This window comes from Scatophagus argus, chromosome 19 (genome assembly GCF_020382885.2).
Source record: "Scatophagus argus isolate fScaArg1 chromosome 19, fScaArg1.pri, whole genome shotgun sequence".
In the NCBI taxonomy this organism is placed as follows: domain Eukaryota; kingdom Metazoa; phylum Chordata; class Actinopteri; family Scatophagidae; genus Scatophagus; species Scatophagus argus.
Genome location: NC_058511.1, coordinates 258,066 through 270,413, shown reverse-complemented (window position 1 = coordinate 270,413; position 12,348 = coordinate 258,066). Strand labels below are relative to the sequence as shown.

At 46.6% G+C, this 12,348-nt stretch overlaps 2 protein-coding genes across 2 annotated transcripts; one reads left to right on the top strand and one right to left on the bottom strand.

The window, feature by feature from the left end:
* Nucleotides 1–3,077: 3,077 nt before the first annotated feature.
* Nucleotides 3,078–6,500, top strand: LOC124050570 (kelch repeat and BTB domain-containing protein 11-like). The gene has a single exon (XM_046373255.1). The coding sequence runs from the start codon at nt 4,143–4,145 to the stop codon at nt 5,346–5,348; it is 1,206 nt and encodes a 401-aa protein (XP_046229211.1). The 5' UTR covers nt 3,078–4,142; the 3' UTR covers nt 5,349–6,500.
* A 39-nt stretch (nt 6,501–6,539) lies between these two features.
* ccr6a (chemokine (C-C motif) receptor 6a) lies at nt 6,540–12,217 on the bottom strand. Its single transcript, XM_046372627.1, has 2 exons — nt 12,015–12,217; nt 6,540–9,188 (listed from the first exon to the last, which is right to left on the bottom strand). The coding sequence occupies exon 2, from the start codon at nt 9,180–9,182 to the stop codon at nt 8,043–8,045; it is 1,140 nt and encodes a 379-aa protein (XP_046228583.1). The 5' UTR covers nt 9,183–9,188; nt 12,015–12,217; the 3' UTR covers nt 6,540–8,042.
* Nucleotides 12,218–12,348: the final 131 nt, after the last annotated feature.

Here is a 12,348-nt window from a genome sequence, read left to right as displayed (position 1 = left end):
CTCACTCTGTGATTTGTGCTGCTCAGTCACAGCGTGGGAGATAATAAATGAGCTTTGATGTGAAATCAGATGCTGTCGTACTGATTGGAGGACAGAAACATCAGCCTACTGCTGCATGTTGTGTTTCCTGTCCATGAAGCTAAATATTCACTCACATGAGCTTTTGTAGGATTAAAATGAGAATAAAAATGAAACCTTTGAAAACTGTGACAAAATATTTGACATTTTTAGTCAACCAATAAAAACTGAAGCCTGACATGAAAGATGATTATCAAATGATTATCAAATGATTATCAAATGATTGTTTTAACGAGCTGCAGAATGCCACTCTGTAACTCCTGATTGGTCAAACAGTTTCATCCAGCAGCCAATCAAATCTTCAGAGGTCGGTTGATGTGTTTATGATGTCATGCCTCCATATGAACGTTACAGTTGAGTCAGCTCAGGTTTAACCCCACACAGTTAACAGTAAATTTACTAAATCAGCTTGTGCAGCTAGCTGTACTAATGCTAATGCTAGGTGAGCAGGAAGAGAGAAGGCTGTTTGCTATGAGATTTGGGCTGTTGAATCGCATAGCATCTGTAACTATGGCAACGGCACACAACAAAGATGGAGGAAGCTGAAGCCTCAAAACATTTAAATAATGGGAAAATGCAAAACAAAATAGTTAAAATGTCTTTTTTGTTTTGAGAGAATCAAATGAAAATCAGCATTTGAGCTAAAGTAAAAAAAAAGAAACAAAACTTCTGTCTGTAGGCGAACACAAACTCCAAGTGTGACGAGTTGAACAGGGCTGATCGCTCCGTTCAGATTTGTTTTCCATCTCAGTTGATGTTTTATTTCACATCATGACCAGGAGACATTTCAGTCCACTCTCATCTGATCTCAGAGCAGCAGCAACAGCAACTTTCAGGAGATAAACTGTAAATCTGCCTGCTGCTTTAATTCACGCTGGAAACACACAGAACCACTGAAGATGGAAAGTTTCAGCCAACGCCAGCAGTGGAGGAAAATCCGACAAAGAGCTGAAGGACCGAAGAGACGGACGGCACGACTTCACCTCAGAGCTTTCAGAAGATCTCGCCGAGACAAATCAAAGTCAGGTCCGCTAAAAGAGCTGAGAGTCGGTCTGAGAGTCTGACGACAAGGCAGGAAGGGTGAGAGAGCTTGACGTTCCAGAGGAAAACCCTCTTGTTTAACCAGAAATACATGTGAAGCCTCACCAGGAGGAAGAGCCTCCTCATCAGTTTGGAGAAACTGAGCACAGAAAAGTTTGAAGTCTTTGCCTTCAGGTCTCAGCCAATCACATCCTTATTAAAGCTCTGCTGAGCTTCCTGTTTGTCTGCCTCAGTGCTTCCCTCCGTTTCATCTCTCAGGAGTCTCTCTGCAGGTGACTGATAGAGTCTCTTCTTCTGCTGCTCTGATCTCTGTCTCCCTGCAGACTTCCTGTTTTCCTCTGTTCACTTTGCTGGCTGACATCAGAGGGTGAAGATGTGTCAGCCTTCACTTCCTTCCTGCTGTCAGAGTCTGAGACAATGAAGATGTCTTGACATGTGGGGCGGCTGAACTGAGCCGGAAGTCTTGTCTTGTTTGGTCCGGGTTCGGGTCGTGAGGGCAACAGTCTCAGCATGGAAGCCCAGACTGTCCTCTGCTACCACCAGGTGGGACACCAGGTGGTACACCAGGGGACTCGCTCCATCCTGAGCTAGAAGTCACTTATTAACCCTGAAAGACACTTTCTCATTTACTGATTAAAATATCAGCTTCACAAGGTCATCGTGAAGAACAGAGTGAGTCTGTGACTTCAGCCTGACGTTCTTTGGCTCATTAATCTGTTTATTTCTGGCCTAACCCTTCTGGGAGTCTGCAGCTATGAGCTTTTCTTTTCAGAGAGTTTGGATTCACAGATGTCTGACAGACTGGTTCTGATGTTATTTTTTAAGCTAAATTCAAATAAAATGGGAGGAATTTGTCATGTGGCACCAGACCACAAAACAACCACAGAACTGAACAGTTAAATGAATCAATACAATGTAAAGAAAATGCTCAGAAATTTGTACAGAATTTGGTTGGCGGCTCATTAAAACGTTCTGACTTTTATTTCAGCTATTTAAAAGTTCATCATGTGAGAGTCACACGATGAACTTTCAGCAAAATATTTTCAGTTGCTGAATTTCAGAGGACAGAGGACAGAGGACAGAGGACGTGCTCAGACACAGGGGGACCCGAGGGGGTCAGTTTGTCTCGTGTTGACTCTGCAGGATGTTTCTCTCTCTGGAAGTCACTGAATGTGATCTAACAAAGTAAAATAATGAAAATCAAATAACTTTATTGGTTGAGTCCAGAGCAGCGGAATTCGAGCAGCCTGTGATGCTGTTTCAGGCAGGTTTGGTGTTTCGCAGCCCTGCGGCGCCCCCTGCAGGTCACTGACGCTGTTTACGCCTGTCAGCTGAATCGCTTTGTCCACTCTGAATTATTGACTGATTTATGAATCAGAATCAGCTTTATTTGCCAAGTACGTGTAACCATACAAAGGATTTGACTTCGGATTTGACTTTCTCTCTGCTGTGCACCATACAAAAGACAAAACAACAAATAATAATAATAAAAAATAAAATATTTACAAGAAGAAAAAATGTATCAGGACGTAATTATGTTGCAGCTTTCTTGAAGCTTGCTTTAAGGGTGCGGCAGGGAGGTGCAGTGGTTAGCACTGTCGCCTCATAGCCAGAGGGTTCCAGGTTCGAATCCCGGTCTGGGCCCTTCTATGTGGAGTTTGCATGTTCTCCCTGTGCCTGCGTGGGTTTTCTCCGGGTTCTCCGGCTTCCTCCCACAATACCAAAAACATGCACATTAGGTTAATTGGCTGCTCTACACTGCCCCCTAGGTGTGAGTGTGTGGTTGTCTGTCTTTGTGTGTTGGCCCTGCGATTGACTGGCGACCAGTCCAGGGTCGCCTCTCGCCCGTAGTCAGCTGGGATAGGCTCCAGCTCCCCGCGAAAAGAAAATGAAAATGGATGGATGGAAATAATCAGGTCGATAATGAGAGATAATCAGACCGACCATCAGGTGACCTGATGCATGGCAGCAACCTGGACCAGTTCTCCGGGACCGCTACTAAAGCAGCTGCGTTTCACTTATGTTTACTGCACGTTTGTCTCTTGGAGTTTTGCAGGAAACTGAATGTGACGCTGAAGTTCAGTTCGTGACTTGTTGGTTACTGAAACCGGACGTGACAGCAGATGGAGCCGTTTGGTCATAAACTCGTCTGTTTGTCACGCTGGTCTCATTGTGTTGTGATTCTTCTTCACTTGAGAAGTGATCGTTTTGTTTTTGTCTCTCAGACTCAGAATCGGTTTCGTCTGTTTGAGTTCTTTTATTGTCTTTTCCTTCTTTTTAACCTTCGCCTTGTTTTCTCTTGGAAGTTTCTGATCCTCTTCTTCTTTTCATGATGCACTAAACTTAACATTTTGAAGTGTGAACAGACTTTATGTGCAGACTGCGTTATTGAATTTCCCTCGGGATCAATAAAGTTTCTGTCTATCTATTTTAAATCAGTAAGCGCTTTTCTGCAGCTTGACTCAACAAAATGGCTGCTTGTGTTTCACAAACATCATCATTGATTTTCAGTGGTGCGAGGCAAGTCGGTCCATTAATCGAGTTCTGAATCAGGTTTTTGTACGTTACTTGAGTATTTACACGTCCTGTTACTGGATACTTTTACCTCATCTCGGAGGTGTTATTGTACTTTTACTGCACTGCGTTTATCTGACAGCTTTGACTCTTCACACACTTTACAGACACGTGATCGGTGTGTAAAATCTGAGCAGTTTGTCTGAACCACATCCCTGTCGGTGTGCAGGGTCCCGGCGGCGTCCACACCCGGAACACGGAGTCCAGTGAGAGTCCGCAGCCGCCGCGCCCCGGCGGAGGACAGCAGGATGGAGGACTCAGAAGGGTCACTTATTAATCAAGAAACGGATCTGGTTTGCGTGTGAAGAGGAGGAAGGAAAACTTGAAGCAACAGAGAGAACAGAGGAGGAGAAAAGGGGCGTTTATTGTGTCGAGGAAAGACACAAGTGTGGACCTTCAGACGCGTGATTTTCTCTGCCAGGAGCGGGATCGATCTGATCAACACTCAGATGGACGCCAGCGAGGCGAAGGAGTCACAAAGATCCGCCGGGGGTCTTTGTTCACGCCTCGGATCAGCAGCTGCAGAGATGCCGCAACAGATCAGCGCAGAGAACTGCCTCGAGCTCCTGACAAAAGCCAAGAGCGACGGCGCGGAGGGCGCGACGCGACGGCTCTACCGCTACATGAGCGACCACTACCTGCAGGTGCTGCGGACTCCCGGCGTGTACGGCCGGCTGACGGCGGCCGAAAGGGAGCACATCCTGGCCCTGAGGATGGAGGGGACGAAGGTGATGGCGGTGGCCGAGACCAGCGAGGTGCACGACCGCGGGGGGAGACGAGAGGACAGCCGGCCGCAGAGCCCTCTGCTGTCCGCCTCGGAGGACGCCAGCCGTCGGCGGGTGTTCTACCTCCACCCAGAGCGCCAACAGTGGGAGGTGCTGACCAGCCTGCCGGAGGAGATCCCGGCTAAAGGCTCCGGGATGTGCACTATGTACAACTACCTGTTCGTGGCGGGTGGGATCGGCCGCTCCAAAGCGTCGGACCGGGTCTCCTGCTACAATCCGCTGACCGGCGCCTGGAGTCAGATCCGCCCGCTGAGCCAGCCCCGCTGCCAGCTCAGACTGGTCTCCATGGACGGCTACCTGTACGCTATCGGAGGGGAGTGTCTGTTCACTGTGGAGCGCTACGACCCGCGCGCCGACAGGTGGAGTCCGGTGGCTCCCCTGCCCAAAGGCTCCTTCGCCGTGGCGCACGAGGCGACGTCCTGCGGCGGGGAGCTGTTCGTGTCCGGCGGCTCGCTCTTCTACCGCCTGCTGCGCTACGACTCCCGCCGGGACGAGTGGGAGGAGTGTCCGTTCAACGAGAGCCGGCGGCGCTCCACGGACATGGTGGCGCACCGCAGCCTCGTGTACCGCTTTGACGTGGACCGGGAGCGCGCGGGGGTGAGCGTGTACAGGTACAACACCGTGGTGAAAGTGTGGCTCGGTGGGGAGTTTTTCCCCCTCCACGACCCGCTGCCTTTCCGCTGCGTGGTGCTCGGGGACCGGATCTACTGTGTCAACCGGAGCCAGACGCTGCAGTTTGACTTGCGGGGGGAGCGGGAGGAGTTCCTGTCGGAGGTGCTGCCCTCCCCTGCAGAGGCCAGAGGCGCCCTGGTGCCTTTCGTCCTGTCCGTGCCCCGAGACGAACGACCTGACCCGGGACAAGCCCCGTAGTCCAGGACTGAGACTGACTCATTCTCAGCTGTGCCTTTTTTGCTCCTTCCTGATTTCACCCAAACTGCAGACGGAGACTGAGAGGCTGCTGGATGAACTGATTTGTGTGTGTTGATCAGGACTGCAGTGTCATGAAGTCTCTTAGCCAATAGGAGAAGTCGAAAGAGTAAATAAAGACTGATAGAGGGGCTTACAACATTCAGACTTTAAAACAAACACACTTACATGACATCATCCTCTAAGCGGTGACGTCATTGTCCTGGTTTAGCTGGCTCTGAGAGTGTGTGCAGAATGAAGCCGTCGGTGACATCAGGATGTTCTTCTTCTATGATCACAATAAAACGAACTGAAGTCAAAGTGTGTTGAAAAGCTGCACCTTCTTTAACATCCTGCTCAGAACCTTTACTTTGAAAGGGCCTGGCGGAGAGTGTTTCCTCCTCTTGTGTCTAGGATCTCATCACTATCACCTGTGATGACACTTTTGACAATAAAGTTTGAATTATTATGACAAAAGTTTACTTTCACAGTTCAGTACAAAGCAATAACAGTACACAATCAAAATGAAACAAGACAAAGCTGTAATAAATCAGAAAACAATTATTTCAAGATAAAATCAGAATTGATGCAAGAGTAATAATGATAATAATAATAATGCAGTATATGAAAACTCCTTTGTAAGTTCCTGTCTAACAGAGCTGCAGTGTTTTCAGTCTTTATGTTCAAAGCTTCGCTGTGAGCACACACACACACACACACACACACACACAGGCTCCTTCACGTTACAGAAAGAAGTTAGCTTACATGAATGAGCTGACTTTGAGTTCAGCTCATAGCAAAGCTTCCCCTCTCAGACAGAATCAGCACTGATGTCCTGTTGGAAACCAGTCGAGTTCGGCCGCACGACATCACGTTTGGTCGCTGAGCTGCCACTCAAAAACTCATCAGCCAATAGGAAGGCAGTTCTGAAAAACCCACCCACATGACTTCCTGCTGTTAGACAGAAAACAGGACAAACAAAAGTACATCAGTTTAAATGATCACACCAACACTTTGTCTTTTAACTGCACTGAGACACACTTATTTTTGTTTGTCTTATTGGCACAAACTTGTTTCTACACACAATCAGGAGCTGCTGTAATACGTCCAAACTGTCCTGCCATCTGAGGCCTGTTTGACTTCTCGCTGAAGGTTGTGTCCTGCATGTTGACAAACGGTTTCCTTCCTCTCTGAGTTGCAGCAACAAACCGTCACAGGACGCTGAACTTACCAAACAACAGAATCACTTCAGCGCCTCAGCAGCACCAGCTTTGGCTGATAGTCAACACTGTAAAAACATCCGACTTAAAGCAGCAGTGACTGAGTTGATTTGTCCACTGGGGGGCAGCAGAGCAGAGCCAAACATGGTCTCCATCCTCTCCGTGATGAGCAGACTGATTCTGTGAGTTCAGTCATGTTTCATCCATCTTTGTGGCTGGTGAAGGAGATCAGTTTAACGCTCAATAATCAACATCAGTGAAAAGCTGCTTTAATTAAAACATTTATTCTGTACAATTAGCAGATACATCGAGACCAACAGTAAAGTTCCATTCATCGGTTTCAATGGGTACATTTAGCGATGTGAAAATACAAAACAGACCTCAAACAGGATACAAACTGAAGAGCAGAGGCAGGAAGTTACAAAGTAAAACACAAACATTTTGATGAAAAGGTGACACAGAGTTCAGTCTAACATATTAAGCTGACAGACTGATTCACACTGTGCTGCAAGAAAAGTTTTTAATCCTGATTGAAGCAGTAGCTCAGTGCTGCAGAAACCAAAAGAAGCCTTAAAAAATATCCGAATTATTCCTGCTGTACTTCGTCCTCTGCTTGAACAGATCCTCTCAATGTAAAATGGACATTCTGAAGTGGGCTAAAAGTCGTCTCCCCCAGCTGACATGGCAGCCCACGGCTCCTGTGTGTTTCAATCAGTGATGGGTTAAATGCACAGAAAGAATTTCGGTGTGTGTAAAAAATATATTGACAAAATAAAGTTTGAAGTTTGAAATGAAATCACGTTTCTCCAAATTTGGTGGCTTTGATTTTGTCTGTGTGATTTTCAGACTCGTACATACAAACCATTTTACAACCTACTGAATAATCTGAAAACAGCTCTTAAAAAGGTGACATTTTGGACCCACGACCAGGAGGCGAAGCCGAGGGCTGACACGCCACTCTGCCAGAAACCACATAAACACTCAATTTTCAAAATAAAATACCCCGTGCAGATTGTGTCCACACAGTGAAAACCATCAGCACAGAAGTCAAGTTAGCAAATCAACAAAATCCTGTCGACCTTCTGGCTTCAGACTCAAAGTTTCCTCACAGTTTGCGTTTGTCTGTGAGCTGTGAGCAGGTCACACTGAGTGATGCTTCCTTCTCACGTCCAAGAAGTAAAACTGCAGTGTTTCACAACGCAAAAAATAAAAAATATAGAAAGACGGACAGAACTGCCGCAGCAGAATATTTTCCCTTTTAAATCTCATCTTTTCAGAGTGATCTTGTGACCTAACTGAGTGAAACAATCATGACTAATAAATGATTTATGGATTTGAGTCAGGTTTGGACTTAAACTCAGCTCCAGAGGTTTTCGGGTTTAGCAGGGAGGCCTGTGGTCCACACAGGCGGATCTGCAGATGGAGCCGCCGAGCGTCGTCACATGGTGAAAGATGAGCCGTTGTCACTGGATCCGTCCACAGAGCGGCGAGTGGACACGTAGATCTCCGAGGTGACCCTGGAGAAGCGGCGCGGGGTGATGTACCTCTTCCCCAGACACCACAGGTCCTGGACGATCCTCCTGAAGTGGTTCCTGAACTTCACCCCCACAAAGGCGTACAGCACTGGGTTCAGGCAGCAGTGCAGGTAGGCAATGGTCTGCGTCAGCGTTTTAGCCACGCTCAGTGCATCTGACGCTTCGCACGAGTCTTCCTTGAAAATCTTGACGGTGTCGTAGAGGAGCGTCAAGTTGTAGGGCAGGTGGCAAGCAATGAACACCACCACCACAGCCAGCACCACCCGCACCGCCTTGTGCCGCTGGAAGTTTTTGGCTCTCAGAAGGGTGACGATGACGGCAGTGTAGCAAAAGATCATGATGAGCAGCGGCAGGAAGAAGCCCACAGCCAGCTGGGTGCTGGGGATGGCCACTTTGGTGTTCCAGGCTGTTGCTGTGTTGTTGAACCTTAACTCACAAACATGCTGAGGCCTGAAGTTCTCCTCTGCCTCCTCCTCATCATCATCGAACATCATGATGGGAAAGCCGTGGGACGGCTGGTACCAGTCGTAAAAGTGGAAGGTGGGGACGGACAACAGTAATGCGGTGGCCCACACGATGGCGCAGATGAGGCGGCTGTACGGCAGCGAGCGCAGTCTGAAGCTGCGGCGGGCCTGGACAATGGCGATGTAGCGGTCGGCGCTGATGCAGGCGAGCAGCAGCATGCCGCTGTACAGGTTGACGCTGTACGAGCCGCGCAGCAGCTTGCAGGCCACCAGCCCCATCGACCACGACGACAAGTCGTTGTAGACGATGAGGGGCAACGAGACCACAAACAGCAGGTCTGCAACGGCCACGTTGAGCAGGTAGACGTCTGTCATAGACTTGGTCCTCTTGTAGAAGGCGTACGTGATGATCACCAGGCTGTTCCCCACGAAGCCCAGGATGCAGATGATGGAGTGGACGTAGGGGCCAATCACCATCTCAACTCTGTTGTTGTTCTGGTGATAACAAGGGCTAGTCACGTTGCCGTTGTACTCATAATCTGATTGGTTGAGCAACATTTCCTCCTGCTGGTACATCATCTTCTGCTGTAAAAAAGACAGAAAAGAGACAGAAATTAAAACTGTGATGAACTCTAATGACTGCTGATTCACAGAACGAACGGCGACTGAGGAGTCAAACTGATTTGTCCTTATTATAGTTTTGTGCAGGTAAATGAAAGGAATGCAAGAAACACCAAGTATGTTAGTAGATCTCAGCTTTGTGTAGGTCAGACTGGTCTAACTGGTTTTTAGGGACCTGGTTACACAACTGTTGGAAGCACCAAACTGGTTAAAATGTCTTTGTGTCTCGTGACAGTAAGAAGGCTCCTCAGCGGAGCCAAGACGTCCAAACCCTGAGAGAAAATAGTCCCTCATCCGCCAAATGAGAACATGTTGAGATCACAGTTTCTTAAGCTTCACTGTTTTTCAATTCTTATATTTTCTTTAAGCCTAAAACTCTGAAGGGTGTTCATCAGAGACATCGGTGAGTCTCTCGGAGTTACCTCAGTTTTTCACTTTGACTTTCTCTTAGTTTCACAGAGTTTGATGTCAAAGCCACAAAACAAATCTTTGACATGAAATGAAAGTGGCACAAATGCCAGAGTGTTTGACGTGCAGGAGGCTCAGAGTTTGTTCTGCTGGTAAGCAGACGTTCCAATTGTGGTCGACTCAGATGGTGAACATGTTTGGGCTCAGGTGCGTGAAAGCTCGGAGGAAGTTTGCAGAAAAAGAGGTCAGTTCGTTCTGAAAGTTTGAGTGACCCAATTCATGTAGCGTGTGGTTTCATCTGTTCTCAGAGGTTTACATAAGCATGACTTGTGTCAGGATAATTATTATATAATTGTTCAGAGCGTCGCTGCTCCTGCTGAAAACATTCAGATTGTTTTTTAGGGAGATTTTCATGATTTCAGTTCAGTGGAAGAAGACGACATCTGGAAAACATGAAAAACAGAACAGAAAGAAAAAAACAGCTGGAAATTTAACAGGAAAAAGATTAACAGATTAACATAATCTCTTTTCCACTCCAGTCCGTCTGCTGATGTTCGAAGGTTCGACCTCCCAGCCGAACTGACGCACGCCAGTTTAACACCAGGAGAAATCATCAATGTGGTTGATCTAATTTAAAGGCCAAACTCCAAATCCTGAACGTCACTTCTAAACATATAGAAAACAGTTCAGAAAATGACTTCAGCGTGTCAGTTAGAAGTTAGTTTCCCCCTCAGAGATCCATTAGGTTTTATTGTGATCTATTATATTACATCGTCATTCATTTCTTGATCCGATTTTTTTTTTGTCACACCAAATCTGCAAAGCAACTAAAGCAGAAAAAATGTCAACAAATAAGTACAACAAGTAAAAGTACAACATGTACCCCACAGCCACAGTTCAGAAGCAGAGTTAGTCCCGTCAGTACTGAGCAGGAAACTGATCACTGATCAGTCTCACATCGTCCGGCCATCAGCAGCTAGACAGGCGGACATGTTTATAAAGACTCAGATTCAGACAGGCGGACAGGAAATGAACTACAAACGTTACACGGCTTTGTTCAGTCTGAAACAGGCTGAACTGCTGATCTGATCTGACTTTTCCTCTGGCACCAGCATCAGGTCAACATGTTAACGTGTCCAACACTTTGGTTTATGACCTGGAGAGCTGATGACCTCACATCAGCCTCTGCTGGCTAATGTTCATGCTAACAGGACGGGACGTCCACGTCCTGTTGTCAGATCTCTGTCACACTTAAGACAGTGAGGCCGACCAGGTGTGTCGATCTTCTGCAGGTACAAACTGATCTTAAAGGAGAAATAAAGCAACGTGTCAGTTCCTAAAAAGCCTCGTGTTCCTGCTCTCCACTTCTGCTTAGTGAGCACAATTCAAACTGGTCAAAGGCGGCTCAGTTTGTCCTCTCTGACTTCCCTTATTTCAAATGTCAGCTGAAGTCAAATAGGATGTAAGCCACAAACACAGCACCAGGACTAAGCCCACCACACGCCTTCAATCTGCTCATCAGCAGGTGGTTTCTGCACAGCACAGCTGAGATCAGATTCAACCAACAGACACCTGCTGTGTCACCTGTACAGGTGTCTGATCACCTGGCACACACATTGTTCGTGTGCTGTGTTTGCTGGCTGATGACACACACTGTCACTTCAGTTTAAGTAGCAGCAGTACATTAAGTAAACTGCGAGTAAAAGTCCTGCTTCATAACGCTGACGAGGCGTCACGGGATGAATGCCACGGGAAAAGAAGAAGAAACAAAAAAGTTTTCGGTTTCTGGACTTGAGGCACGATGAGAGACACAGACACTGACCTCAGATCAGAGGACACGAGAACAAACTATTTGTTGTAGTTTGTACTCAGCTGCTTTTCACAGTTTAATGATTCATTCTTTATGCGCTGAGTAAGTCAAACTAAAATAGGATCTAACGTTTCGTTGCTTCGATTTTCCTCCTGCGTGTTCACAGTGGTTTTCTAAAAGAAATTTTTTTAATTTTAATTTTTTTTTTATTTCTCTTTAATTTAGCTTTTAGTTCTCTGACATTAAGCTGTGCTCTTCACTCGTCATGACTGACACGTGTCATCAACACATCATCTTTTTAAACTGCACATGCTGCAGATTTTCAAGATAAAACGACAGAAATGCAGCAGAGTGTGATCTTATCTGACTCCAGACATCACGTTTCAGGTTGCATTCAGTCAGAGTTCAGCTCGTTTAGATTTACAGGTTCACACTCATCTGATCTCAAGCTGAATTTGGCTCCAAGATGAAAAATGATAGAGAAAAATAAATGAGGATGGTTTTACTGCAAGACAGAAAGAAAAAACACATTCAAAGAAAAAAGAAGGCTAAATAAAAGCATGAGGACTCACAGGTCTGAGGTGTGGACGCTGCTGCTGCTGATGGTGTCTCTGTGCTCATACAGGTGGAGGTGGAGGTGGAGGCAGTTGCACGACATCGATCACACGCTGAACACAGTGCAGATAAAGGGGAAGCGCGTTTCTCTCCTGTTGAAGTCTTCCTCTTTCATCTCTTCTGTTTGACTGAAGCTCATAATTCAGTTTCTTCTGCTATGATCTTTCATGTGGCTGAAAGTCTGAAGTCTTCTGTCTGACTTTCAGCGAATGAACTGAAAATTTAAATTACCGAACATTTTCCAAATGAAACAACAAGGCTGTTGGTCAGAACAAACATCCAGTGAAACAA